Here is a 13,633-nt window from a genome sequence, read left to right as displayed (position 1 = left end):
GGGGTTTGGTTTTTGTAGCTCAAACCACTGCTAACAGAACAAGAATGACCAAGGCTACCATAACTCAATGATAGAGCATCGGATGCAAAATATGAACCTTAGTATCCTGTTGCCCATTTTTGTATTCATCACAATGTAATAAGTTAAAAGTCTACTTCAAGCACAATAATACTTTGAGAACTGTTTTTAGTTTACTAGATACTGTAGTTATAATGAGAAATTTACATCCACTTTGTTGTAACACCCTAAGAGGTTTAATCTTCTTTCCAGGTTCAAAGTAACTGCAAAATTGTCTTTCATATTATCCTTATTCGTTGATGAAAGTAACTAACTCTGTACACAGGTTGCTGACACTGTGATCCAGAGAGTGGTGGGTGAGGACGCCACTTCACCATCAGGAAAACAGGTTTGTCCTGTACTGTGTGTGTGCTCATCAGTTTTCTTCCTTTTTCAGGTTTCAATTGATACTTTTGTCCACTTATGACTTTCCTGTTCTTACAGCGTGGAAACCTGATAATATCACAAGACTAATATGTGTTCCTTTACAAAATTCTGTGTGTGATGGTTTTTCTCCATGAAGAGTAAACAATTTTCATTCAACTAATGTGTTTTAAACAGTTTTATAATATTAACAAAACAAATATCAATTGGTTTTCTTTCTCATCTGATATAGATACCTAAAATTTAAATAAAAAACCTTGTTTAAAACTTAAATTTCACATGCTGTAGAAAAAATGACACCACAATTATTTTATTGTGATACAAAATATAGTACTTAACATAATTTCAAATCTTTGGTGTAACTTCAATTTGAATGCTGAAAAGTGCTCACTATCTTAAAAAGATTGGGAAAAATAAAATAATGACTAAGTGGTATGTTCTGAACTGTCAAAAGAGAGATAGCGTAGAATGAAATTAGTAGCTGAATAGGCTTGTGTAGAGTTTTTAAAAGTAAGAAAGATTATAATATGAAAATAAAACTGGAATTCAAGAGGAAGAATTGGGGCAAATATTTTATTTTAGGAAGAGGAATTAGGGATTGGAATAATTTATCAAGGGAGATCTTCGATAAAGTTCCAACTTCTTTGAAATCGCTTAAGAAAAGACTAGGTAAACAACTGACAAAGAATCTGCCACCTGCACAACAGCCCTAAATGTAGATCAGTGGTGATTGATGTATTGATCCATTTCATCTGAGTACCTGCCAGTACCAGGAATTGAACCTTTGAAGACAACAGCTAATAGTGCTAACCATTTTGCTGCAGAGGTGAAAAATAATATTAAATAATAATTAAATAGGGAATACCGTGGTTCAAATCCCGGTCACTCCATGTGAGATTTGTGCTGGACAAAGTGGAGGCGGGACAGGTTTTTCTCCAGGTACTCCGGTTTTCCCTGTCATCTTTCATTCCAGCAACACTCTCCATTCTCATTTCATAGCATCTATCAGTCATTAATAAATCACTTTGGGAGTGGCGACCCCATCGTACTAATAGCCTATATCTGCTTCATTCATTCCATCCCTTGACCCGGTCAATGACTGGAAAACAGGTTGTAGGTTTTCATTTTCACTTAAATAGGGAAAGAAATTTTAGGTGCTAAATAACGAATACATTTTTAAGTGTTACAAAATTGAAAAGTATTTGCTAAAATGTTAAAAGTATTTTCTTTCAAATTCCATTCAACCAGTAATTTTCTATGAGGCAAATGAATCTCAAATACTCACCAATCACATCTCCTCATTCGATGAAAATATGAATGAATGCCGCCCCCAACTTCTCCAGATCTCTGCCAATTGTCCTGGAATATAGCCCAATAGTGTAAAAGTGACCACTCTACATCACACAGTTACTCTGGCATACTTTAAAAGTGGTATATCATTAATACCCACATTCTCAATATCTATCAGTTCACCTTCTAAAACTTGACACATTCCTTTAAGTCCCGCATTGTTTTCACAATTGAATTTGAATTTTGACATAAATATGACTGTCTTATACCTGGCTTGAGGATGGTTGCCTAGTTGTACTTCCTCTTAAAACAATAATCACCACCACCACCTCTTATACCTGGGGGGGGTTATCTGAATATTTGTGTCACGAAATGAATGATACGAAATGCACGACACCATGTTACCTAGCAACCGTGCAGGCTGTGATGTGAAGTAGGCTACTGATGGATGGTCATACCTGAGAGACATATTATCAAAGAGAAGCATAAGAGTATAAGAGTATAGATGCTCGATGTGATCTTACAGACTGTGATATGAAGTACTGAAAGACTTATTTTTCATCGTTTGATTTTCCCAGAGAAATTTGACACATTTTTTTCTCTTTTAAAGTTTCCATCTTTGACCCTGTGAATGAATTTTTTTTTCTTTCACTATTATCCTGTTCTTTAAGAGTCTCTGTCTAGAGGTTTGTTGTTGCTTCTAATTTTTTATGGAGATGCACAAAAGAATCATGTTAGCAGAAATGTACTGTATGCCAATTAGTTTCTCAAAGATATATTTTGAAAATTTTTTATTGATGAAGCATCTTCTTTGTCTGATTCATTTACAGCCAAACTAAAATGAAATGTAATGGGAGTTCTGGATTTTTGTTCCTGGAGAGATTGATACTCATCGTTGAGTAAACATTTTCATTTCATTTGGCCCAATGTGTGCACACTGGGATACAGTATTCAGATATTTTCACACACCCTGCAGCAGAGCATGTACCATGCTGTTTTAGATCTTCTACCAAATGTCTGTATCATAAGTTACAATACACAAACTAGTAGCTGAAATACTAACCATAAAATGAGATCAGTCCCCCAGTAGGCCAAGGTCCATCAGGGCTGTGAGCCAAAGAGTTTTGTTTGTTTCTTTATTTTTCATTTTTGTATCAGGGCAGATGATGTCTAGCTGTAAATGTACAATTAGAGGTGAAGATACCAGAATGAAAATGAGGATAAAAAACACTTAGTCTTGAACACATTTTCTAGGAGGTGATCAAGATTTAAGTTTATGGTTTAGTATTTGGACCTGGACTTGAATAGATTAATCAATTTTAAGAATGAAAGAAACCAGATGAATATTGTTCCAGTCTTAAAAATATATATATAGAGAATATAAAATAAGAACAAATCTTCAGCTCTGCAGAATGGAATCAATGAGTAATCCTAACAGATACTTCATGATATTCTTCAGGTTATATTGGCTCCTACATCAAATGCTTCAAGTCTGGAACAAAGATAGAGTAACTTATTTTTCTTAACTCTACTAGGTATTAAATTTGGTGATTCTGGAGCAAAATTTATGAGATAAAAATGGTACTTTCTTCCATCTTTCGTGTAAACATTTTACAAGTTTTCCTTTTATTTTTTATACCGTATTTCTTCTAACCTCTCTCTAACTGTAGTACCATGGGAAACACTTGACAGCCAGTACAGTATCAAAGATCTGAATACAGAACTACCATTTAAGAGCAGTATTCTTTGACTTCCAGCTTAGTCCTCGATGGTGTATTGAATTGAGTTTTGTTTGCCAAAGGGTCAGACTGACAGAGATCATCTGCATGGTCATATTGTGACATTTTTGAACTTGTGTTCCCTTATCATGCTAGTTTGTGTTTGTTTTGAAACCATTTCAATAGGTACTATAACTGTTTAACAACATACCCAAACAGTAATTCAATTCAGGAATAATATAAAATTTATTCTTTTTTCAGTGAAAGTGCATGTTATATCATCCTCTTGTGAAAGCATCACCTTACAGGACAGTAAAATATTTTGTGACTGTAATGAAGCATCATTTGACTTTAAGAGTGCTCTGTGTTATGTTCTTTTAATTTGTCTGTTATATTTGTTATAACTAAACTTAACAATATTGAAATGAGCTGGTAGAGCTACAATTTCTCAGGTATTTGTGTACATTATTTTGTTCCAAGGACTACATAATTTTGAAGAGAAGTCCTTGTTTGCAGCCTTGATAAGAAAATGTTGAAGTGTTTGGAACAGCATTAAACTCTTCTAAGCATTGCAATTCTTAAATATACAATATTCATAGTTCGTGAACCCCTACAATTTAGAAAATTCTTGTTAGTTGGAAGATGATTTCAGCTCCTGTCCTTAGAAAAACTGCAAACAAAAAGAGTCACAAAAATCAGTTGTAGTCAAACATATAAGGAAACATAGATACTGACTAGAATGTCACAAGCATGCCAGTTTACTTAAAGAAGCACTCAAGACTTATAATACTCTAAAATTTTTAATAGCAATAGAAAAGGAACTCCATCTCACAAAAATCGGATATTCTCAATAATATTAACAGAAGTCAGCACTATCATCACAGTCATGTCATTCAGATTACATCCAAACAGAGGTATATTTAAAGTAAATTATGCCTAGGGCAAACATACAATTTGCCTTTCCTTGCATGTACACCCACCAAGTTGAGAGAATGATTGTTATAATTCACAAATATAAACATCCTTTTCTTGCCTAACATCATTACTGTGTCCCACCATTGCAGAAGCATCATCATAGCACTGGGACTGATAATCTCTTATGTCCATTCTGTCAGCCTCAAGTTGCTTCAAGGTGACTTCATCCAAGTTCTCCACATCCTTGAGTTTTATTTCAATAAATCCAAGTAAAAAATGTAATTAAAGAAAGTAAATTATGAATCAGTCAAACATTAGGCCATACCAATATTCTTTGTGAAAGCTTTTCAGTAATGTCTGCCAAACACTGGAAAGTGGCTAGAAGAATTCATTCTGATCACTTGGTGAAGAAGACAATGTTTAACTATGAGTAGGTGATCTTTTATGATAGGATCAAAAATGACAATTTCAAAAAGGCCAGAAAATGACCTGAGTCATTGGTTGTCTGATGTGACTCCCAGTGTCCCCAAATAGCTATGGTTTTTTTGTTACAAGGAATTTTACATATTAAAGGACTATCCTAAAGTTTTGACATCACTTTTCCCTAACCATCTGTGCCTGAAATTCTAAATCAACTACTTCTTTATTTTGAAATAGATTTCTTGATATGTTCAGAAGACAATAAATAAATTGAGCATTGCCTACTTAATATAAAACTTGGTCTTTCAGACAGCCAACACATTATAAATTTTCAAAATAGTTGTGCATTCCAATCTAACATATGCCTTTCTCTTGCAGGTGCTGATCATCTTTTATGTTATTTCTTCTTTCATTTCAGTTTCATATCAGTATACAAAAGTAACTAACGTGATTCATTTTATATACCACATCTGCTTAAAGTGCACTTTTACATTTTATACAATCCCTGCTATGCCCCCAATTAATTTGAAAATATATTACATGTAGACCAGCTGAAGAGCCCAAGTTAAAATAACTAGATTACCTTCCATTCCATTCTATTTTGTAAAGAAACCATTTTAGCATCTATCTACTTTTAAATGCTATTTGTTAAAGCTTTATAAAATTTCTGGTGAGCGTGAAATGTTCCCCACTATTCTCAAAATATGTTACATCTATTTGTTTCATTTCTGTCTTCAATGAGACAAGGAAAAGTGCTTTTCATGTGTCCTTGTTGAATGTGAGAAGTCTAATGATATGCTATTTTGTCACTTGAGGAATCACAGCAATATCTTCTAGTTCACTAGGTTCAGACTCATCAATGAGCTTAACGTCACCATTTCCATCTCCGTCACGTCAATCTGTCTTTTAACTCATCAGAGTTTATGTCCAACAACATGAAACACACTCTCTCTTTCTACCATCCAGTGTGGATTCTTGTCTGAACAATGCCAGCAAATTTTTTTGTTTACTTCGCCATTAAGACATAATGAAGCTTCATCACAAAATAGCATATTTGACATAAAGTCTGAATTTCTTTTGGATAGATGTCATTATCTTCCAGAACTGTAACCTCCTATCAAAATCATCTTCGATCAACTCTTGCAAGGTCTGGAATTTATAAGGGTGGTGTTAATATCAATGCAATATTCTCCAAGCAGTTACTTTCTAGACATCAAATGCAGTTTCTAATTCTTTGAGAGAAGAATGTGGCATCCCTTGAACTGTTAGTAAAACATCAAGTTACAAGTCTTCCAGATGTGGACTGCCTTCCATAATTTTTATAGCACTGACATGTCCATGTTCTTTGAATTTTGTTTCTACTCTTCTTACGGTTGCCTGTGAAACAGGCTGACAATTTAGATAACTTTCTTTGAAAAGTATGCATACTTCTTACTGTGTACATCTTCTTTCACCAACACCTATCAATTGTCATTCTTGTCATCATCATCATCATCAGCAGCAGCAGCAGCATCAAGCTTTCAATTCTTTCAGTTTCTGTTTAAAATATTTCATTTTAGACTGGTATCAAGAATAAAACAGTCTTCTTCACACAAAATCTGATACACAAGTCCCCATAGCAACCAAAGCTTCTGTATGAAACAAATGAAATTTTGCATACAACTAAAGAAAATAAGTATCCCAGAAAAGTAATAAAGAAAATAATAGGTTACCATTTCAAAATTTTGTTGATGATGTCACATCTTGTAGAATAAAGGCTGAAAGGTTTCTTTGTCTTTTGTAAAATGTTTCTCTCAAAATATTAAATTTGACATGTACAAACATTTTTTAAATATGAATTTAGTTTATTGGGGTTTTGCATTAGTTATGACAAACCCTGTATATATGCTTCTGCAAACCAAACCTTCCTCCAGTAAATGTACAACAAGCACAAGATAAGCTAGAGGTTGAAGTAGGACCGAGAATATAATTTACTTATATTAAATCCTAACAGTAGCTACATTAAGACGACTCGAGAGTATATACAGGGAGTATAATTTAAGACCGCTCTTCTTCTCACAGGCCGCAGGAATCCCTAAGCGAGTGCCATATGACTTGTGTTAAGCTTGGCATTCGCCATATAGCTTGTGTTAAGCTTGGTGTGATAAGAATTATTGACAGCTGACGCAGCAGCTTGCTAGTAACTATTGGACTTTTAAGGTGTGTTGTAAGGTTATTATTGCAGGTTATTATCTACAGTACAAAGAATATTTTTCATTGAGTGTTATTTGCACAAGAAGAAGGAACCTGTTAAAAGGTGCCTTCAAAAATTCTGCAGACAGTTTCCCGGTTCTACAGTACCATCATAACTTTACTTGCAACAACTGGTTCACAAGTGGTGTTGTACTGGTTCCGTAACTAATAAGATAAAACATCAAAGGAGAACAGCTCTTACACAAGAGATGTTAGAAGATATACAGGCAAGAATACAAGTCAATCCATATAAGCCGCTGCGGAGAGTAGCTCAGGAAACTGGTATTTCACATTCATCAGTATATAATGCTACAAAATTATTACATTTACGATCTTACCATACTCATTCAGTGGTGAGTTCAGTTCCATTTACTAGTTTATTTATTTATTTATTTATTTATTTATTTATTTATTTATTTATTTATTTATTTATTTATTTATTTATTTATTTATTTATTTATTTATTTATTTATTTACTTATTTATTTATTTGTCCTGAGCATGTATATAGCAGGTGAGTTCAGTTTTGTTTAGTTTCTATTGGCTTAATCATGCCGCTTGTTTGAGACGATTACATCTGCTCGCCATTGCAGGCACTGTGGTCGCTGTCATCCCTTCTCTGAGCTCCTATGCCTCAGCATTCCGCTATGAAGTCTTAAATTATACTCCCTGTAGTTCTAGATCGAGGTCCACTCAGCCTACAATTGGCTATCTATCTGATGGTGAGATGGCGGCCCCGGTCTTGAAAGCCAAGAATAACGGCCGAGAGGATTCATCGTGCTGACCATACGACACCTCATAATCTGCAGGCCTTCGGGCTGAGCAGCGGTCGCTTAGTAGGCCATGGCCCTTCGGGGCTATTGTGCCATGAGGTTTGGTTTGGTTTTTGGTTTGGTAGTTCTACACACTAACATAACTCAGGGCTCATCTAGAATTTTCTCTGCCTTTATACAGGGATATACACCTGAGATGTCCACCTCAAATAACTCGTGAACTTTCATTAATGTTACTAAGAGGCTCGTAATCGGACTTGCAATGCTTTTGCAGTGTGTCAGTATCTCCTGAGATAATGGTACTAACTTTGCTTTTTAAATAGAACTATGCTGTTTTCTATACCTGAACTATAACATACAAATATTGTGGATTCAGTGTCATGATTAATTTGAAAATTGGACAAGTACTTCTTGAGAAAATATAGTGTATTCAAACATGCTTCATTTGTCTGCCGGGGACTGCCCTGTTCAATTTGCACTATGTTTGATACATGAACTAGCTCTTGACATACGGAGTTGCTTCACCTTCTTCTAACAGCTAGGTGTTTGCTTTAATGTGTTCATAAATACACTATGATAAAATGCATCTTTAATATCACTGTAGGTAACATGTAGAGGAAAAGCAGATATATGACAGGTTTCCTTTCCTATCTGACTTCCCTTAGTCAGTCCTTGTTATTTTCTGATCCCGACAGTATTAGGTTTACAAAGCGTAGGGAGTCTTTCATTTTCACAGCCTTTGTGGTTGTTCTTTTTTTATCATTCTTCGAAGAATCAAACTACTTTTTTGTTTCTCCCATCTGATTAGTGTTAAAAGGAGTTGTACTACTTGTACTTCTTCAAATAATACTCATTTCCACTACCACCACTACTATCAAATATTCATACTAGGATTTTCTTTTTTTTAAATTATGTTTCTCCTTCTTTTGCTGTCACTTTTCCCACAACTTGGTTGGGACATACCATGATCTGTGACATGCATGTTGATTTGACCCAGTTTTATGGGCAGATGTCCTTCCTGACGTCAATCATGTATGGTTATCTTTTTTCCTAGTGTTAACACTAACTCAGGTGGGTTTTCAGCAATTACTGGATAGGGAAGGCAGCAGTCATGGCCTTAATTAAAGTAAAAATGGTATGAAAATGACAAACCAGGAAAACCATCTTCAGAGCTGCTGATGGTGAGGTTCAAACCTACCATCTCCTGAACGTAAGCTAACAGCTAAGCAGCCCACACCGCACAGCTAACTCATTCAGTCCAGTGTGGTTTAATGTCACATCAGGATAATATTGTTGCCCCTTAGAACCCATAGCATATCCATTTTTCTTTTACCTGTTACCAACAGTGATATTTAAGTTGTTAAATCATATATTTTATCATAGTCTATTTTTGGATTCAATACAGCAAATACCCAGCTGTTAAAAGAACACAAAGTAAATCTGTATGTCAACAGGTAGCTCATGTTTGATATGTAGCATGAATTGAATAGGGCAGTCCCCAGGTGGCAAATGAAGCATGTTTGAATACATTGCATTTCCTCAAGAAGTACTTGTCCAATTTTCAAAATAATCATAGTGCTGAATTTGTAATGTTTGTAGGTTTAAGGCTAGTTGTAGAAAACACTGTAGTTCCATTAAAAAACCCAGTACTATTATCTCAGAAGATACTGACACCACGAAAAATTGCTGTAAGTCTGATTATGAGCCCCTTGGTACCATTACTGAAAATGAAAACAATAAGGTATCAATATCTTTGACTGTTGATGAGGTAATTGGAGTGGACAACTTAGCTGAATAATCCTGTATAAACCTAATAATCCTGCCATCTGATGTTCAATCTGAAAGAGTGGATCACTCATTCCAGAGATGGACACATCAGTTGGTGCAAAAAATTTGGCACTCTAACAAACTGAAGACACATCTATACAGAATTTGCATAATTCAAATTCTGATGCATTTTAGGTTCTGTAGTCCCAACCTCATCTACAGAACTCCATTTCACATGAAGAATATACCACAGTGTGCAGGGTGAAGCATTCCACATTGAAATAACAAAAATCCAACTCTGCATCAGTAACTATTATTACTGTTGTGTAAAAAGTAGGTACTTCATTAATGTTGGTACACTCAGCTTTTAATGATTTGCTTTCACAGTAAGTTCGTCTACCTTCCCTACTACTTGGACTACAAATAATTGCTTAAAATTATAAAGACACCAGCCACTTGTAGAACTCATAAATAATACACAAAAGGAAGAAGGAAAATACTGGGGAAGAATAAGATGATATGATATTTTTAAAGATAAATTATACCACTTTTCTTTATAAAGAGCATTTTGAATATTCTCTTTGCAGGTGGTACACAAACAGTTCAATTCTCCTATTGGACTATACTCTGACCAGAACATTGTGGATACAATCCAGTCACAGACAGGAGTTACACCGTAAGTATATATGTAAATGTTATATAGTATCTTTAAGTATGTTTCCCCATAAATCTTGATAGTGTGCAGTATTCACCATTAGATGTCTGATAAAATTTGTAAAATGAATGCTATTACTATAGTGTTTGAAGTTCAAAAGAACAAAAGAAAATGATAAGCAGTCCATATATTCTGTGTTATGCTAAAAGGTGAGAGACACTATCAATAAGCAACTTGTTTCTAGTAGCATGAAGGAGAGAATGGTCACAGTACAAAACTCTCCTTAGCACTAATGATATAGTAAAATTATAGCCAGCTTTCCACACTTGCCATATACCTGCCCTTAAATAAGAAATGATTTACCTCCAATTAATATCAACATATAGTATTAGTGAATATTTTTTAAACAGTTCATTAGAACCCAGTATTTTAATATACTGAATTTTGATTTGCAAAACCCTAGGTCCAGAACTTCCACGCTGGACCGACGAAATCAAGTCCCTGTAAGGCAAGTAGAAAATTGAACTTCTTTTATCTTTTTTCTACTGGCTGCCATTTTTATATAGACTGCTTTCTGTTAGTTAGCATCTTGTATAGAGTTTTTGCTTCATAGTCCTATTTTAGAGCTGTAACAGCAATTTATTTTTGTCCCCATATGTATAGTTATACTCCCCAGATTTTTTCTAAAACTTCCTTTTGAATGAATTCTTTATCTTAGTAATTAAGAAAAGGAGGCAACAACAGGGGAACAAATGGTGAAGACAGGTAGCTGATTTGCAGAGTTAGCATAATAAAAAATGTAAAATGTTTGATTGATTAGTGCTCAAAGCTCTAGAGCTAAAGGATTAAGCTCCAAGCACAAGAGATAATTCATCTTGATGTATTAATGTATTGGAGTGTCCGGCTAAATGGGTGTTAGCGTGCTGGCCTTTGGTCACAGGGGTCCCGGACTCGATTCCCGGCAGGGTCAGAAATTTTCACCATAATTGGTTAATTCCACTGCACGGGTGCTGAGTGTATGTGTTGTCATCATCATTACATCCTCATTACAATGTGAAGGTCACCTACGGGCGTCAATTCAAAAGATGTACACCTGACAAGCCGAACTTGTCCTCGAATACTCCCAGTACTAAAAGCCACATGCCACTTCAATGTACTGGAGTAGGAAAAACTTACATGAGATGACTGAAGGTTGTGCCTGTTCAAGTGCTTAAGATTACCTATTCCTGTTCCCTAACTGAAAAATTCATTTCATAGGATCCAAGTTCATTATGAGAAAACTGGATTAAGGAAAACTTGGTGAACTGTATTTGCCTGTTGCTCTTGGAGTTGTATGATGGTAACCACAAAAATAAGAAGTGGGAGTTCACACATTTGGGCAACTGAAGGAAGTAACTATCATACGAGGAGCAAATCAACCAGATGGCAGATACACTATGGATGCTTGATATTTGCTCTGGCAAAAGAACAAGAAAAAAATTTATTGATTAATAAATTTTCTTTTAAATCATAAATTTCTCCTGAGAGACAGTTTCTCTCAAGACGGAAATGAGTGAAAGTGACCTCTGCCAGCCCCATGGTTGGGTAGCATGCCTCCCCATAATCTGGAGGCTCCAGGTTCGATTCCCAGCCAGGCCAGGGATTTTTTACCATGATCAGAGGGCTGGTTTGAGGACTTCTCAGTCTATGTGATTACGATCGAAGAGCTATTTGATGGTGAGATGGGGACTCTGGTTTAGAAAGTTAAGAAGGCCAAGAGGATTCATTGCACTGACCATGTGTCACCTCACAATCTGCAGGCCTTCGAGCTGAGCAGTGGTTGCTTGGAAAGCCAAGGCCCATCAGGGCTTTAGTGTCATGGAGGTTTTTTTTGTCTTAACAGTATAATATGGAGGAATTATTCCTCTTCTTTGATGTGTCTTTCAACTTGAAATACTTGAAACATTAATTATCTTCATATCGAATGTAGATACAGTATTATAAGCAGTGTATGAGCCTGATAAGCTCAGTGGTTTAGCTGCTGGCTTCCCACCTGGAAGGCTGAAGTTCAGATCGTGGTCAATCCTGGGTTGAGATCTGCATCTCAAGAATCAAATGACATCAGGAAGGTCAACCAGTCTTAAACCCTTGGACAAAATCAAAATGAGCCTGGGTGGCTCCAATGACCCCAGAAATAACTGCAATAAGCTGAAGAAAGATCTGAACCTGATAAAGAGGAAGGTACCAAAGCCATTTTCTCGAAAGGCATACTCTTCTCATATATCTCATTCTAGTACCATATTCTGAGGGCTACTAGGGCTATCGACGAAGCCCAAACTTCAAATGAGAATGATGGAAATCTGAAGTAGATTATAACATAAGCATCTGACACATTGTTCCATTTACAAAACTTCAAAGCAGTGAGAAAAAAACATTGCACGTATTCCTGAGAGCAATGCATTGGAAATTGATATTGCAGCCCAGACTCTTGTCCCTCTCCCCTCAACTCACCTCACGTGGCTTACTGTTGTTAATCGGATAGGTGTGGGAACCGGGCTGATAGGTGTGCTAGGCTTTGGTCCGTCAGATCCCCACTCCTAACTATCAACCATGCGTTACTCATCATATATATTTCCTCACCTCATACTTCTGACTTAATTATATAGATAGCACAGTGCTGGTATTTCATCCCGTTTATTTCTACATCCTTGTAGGAAGACACGGCAGGGCTGTTATAGGAGTAACTTTTTTTTTTTTTTTTTTTTTTTTTTTTTTTTTTTTTTTTTTTTTTTTAAATAGGTGAAGAATGAAAACCTATAACCTGTTTTCCAGTCATTGACTGGGTCAGGGATGGAATGAATAAAGCCCCCATCTTGCGGCAAGGATAGGAATTGTGCCAGCTGCCGAGGCCTGTCGCACTCCTCTGGGGCAATGATTAATGACTGACAGATGAAATGAAATGATAATGGAGAGTGTTGCAGGAATGAAAGATGACAGGGAAAATGGGAGTGCCCAGAGAAAAACCTGTCCCGCCTCTGCTTTGTCCAGCACAAACCTCACATGGAGTGACCGGGATTTGAACCACGGAACCTAGCGGTGAAAGGCCGACGCCTTGCTGCCTCTGCCACAGAGGCTTCATTTTTATAGGTACATCTGCTAAAATGAAATGCAATCTTTCAGGTTTAGTGTTCTCTTTTGTTGGTTCGAATCAAACCCGTGACCATGGGTCGGACACCACCACTGATCTCCCAAGGAATCTAATTAACCAGTGAACGGAGGCTACGACCACTGTAAAATTCAACATTTTTCTTTTATAATAATAATAATAATAATGATGATGATGATGATGATGATGATGATGCATGGCTTCTGTATAGCCTTGGTGGTGACCTAATGAGGATAAAATGAATGGCGAAAACGTCATAAAAACACCCAGTCCCCAGG

General features: G+C 36.0%; 1 protein-coding gene across 3 annotated transcripts in view; it reads left to right on the top strand.

Moving 5' to 3' along the window:
- Zasp66 (PDZ_signaling and DUF4749 domain-containing protein Zasp66) overlaps positions 1-13,633 on the top strand; it is a 220,639-nt gene that overhangs the window by 186,551 nt on the left and 20,455 nt on the right. The window contains exons 6-8 of one of the 3 annotated variants that reach the window (XM_067135134.2): positions 344-406; positions 10,143-10,231; positions 10,674-10,718. In XM_067135134.2, coding sequence (XP_066991235.1) covers positions 344-406; positions 10,143-10,231; positions 10,674-10,718 — 197 coding nt within the window. The remainder of the gene's footprint in view (positions 1-343; positions 407-10,142; positions 10,232-10,673; positions 10,719-13,633) is intronic. The other 2 variants (XM_067135135.2, XM_067135136.2) reach the window with 2 other exon arrangements.

The sequence above is a fragment of the Anabrus simplex genome, chromosome 1 (genome assembly GCF_040414725.1).
Source record: "Anabrus simplex isolate iqAnaSimp1 chromosome 1, ASM4041472v1, whole genome shotgun sequence".
Classification (NCBI taxonomy): Eukaryota; Metazoa; Arthropoda; class Insecta; order Orthoptera; family Tettigoniidae; genus Anabrus; species Anabrus simplex.
Note: the sequence above shows the minus strand (reverse complement) of the source record. Positions and strands in the feature narration are given on the sequence as shown.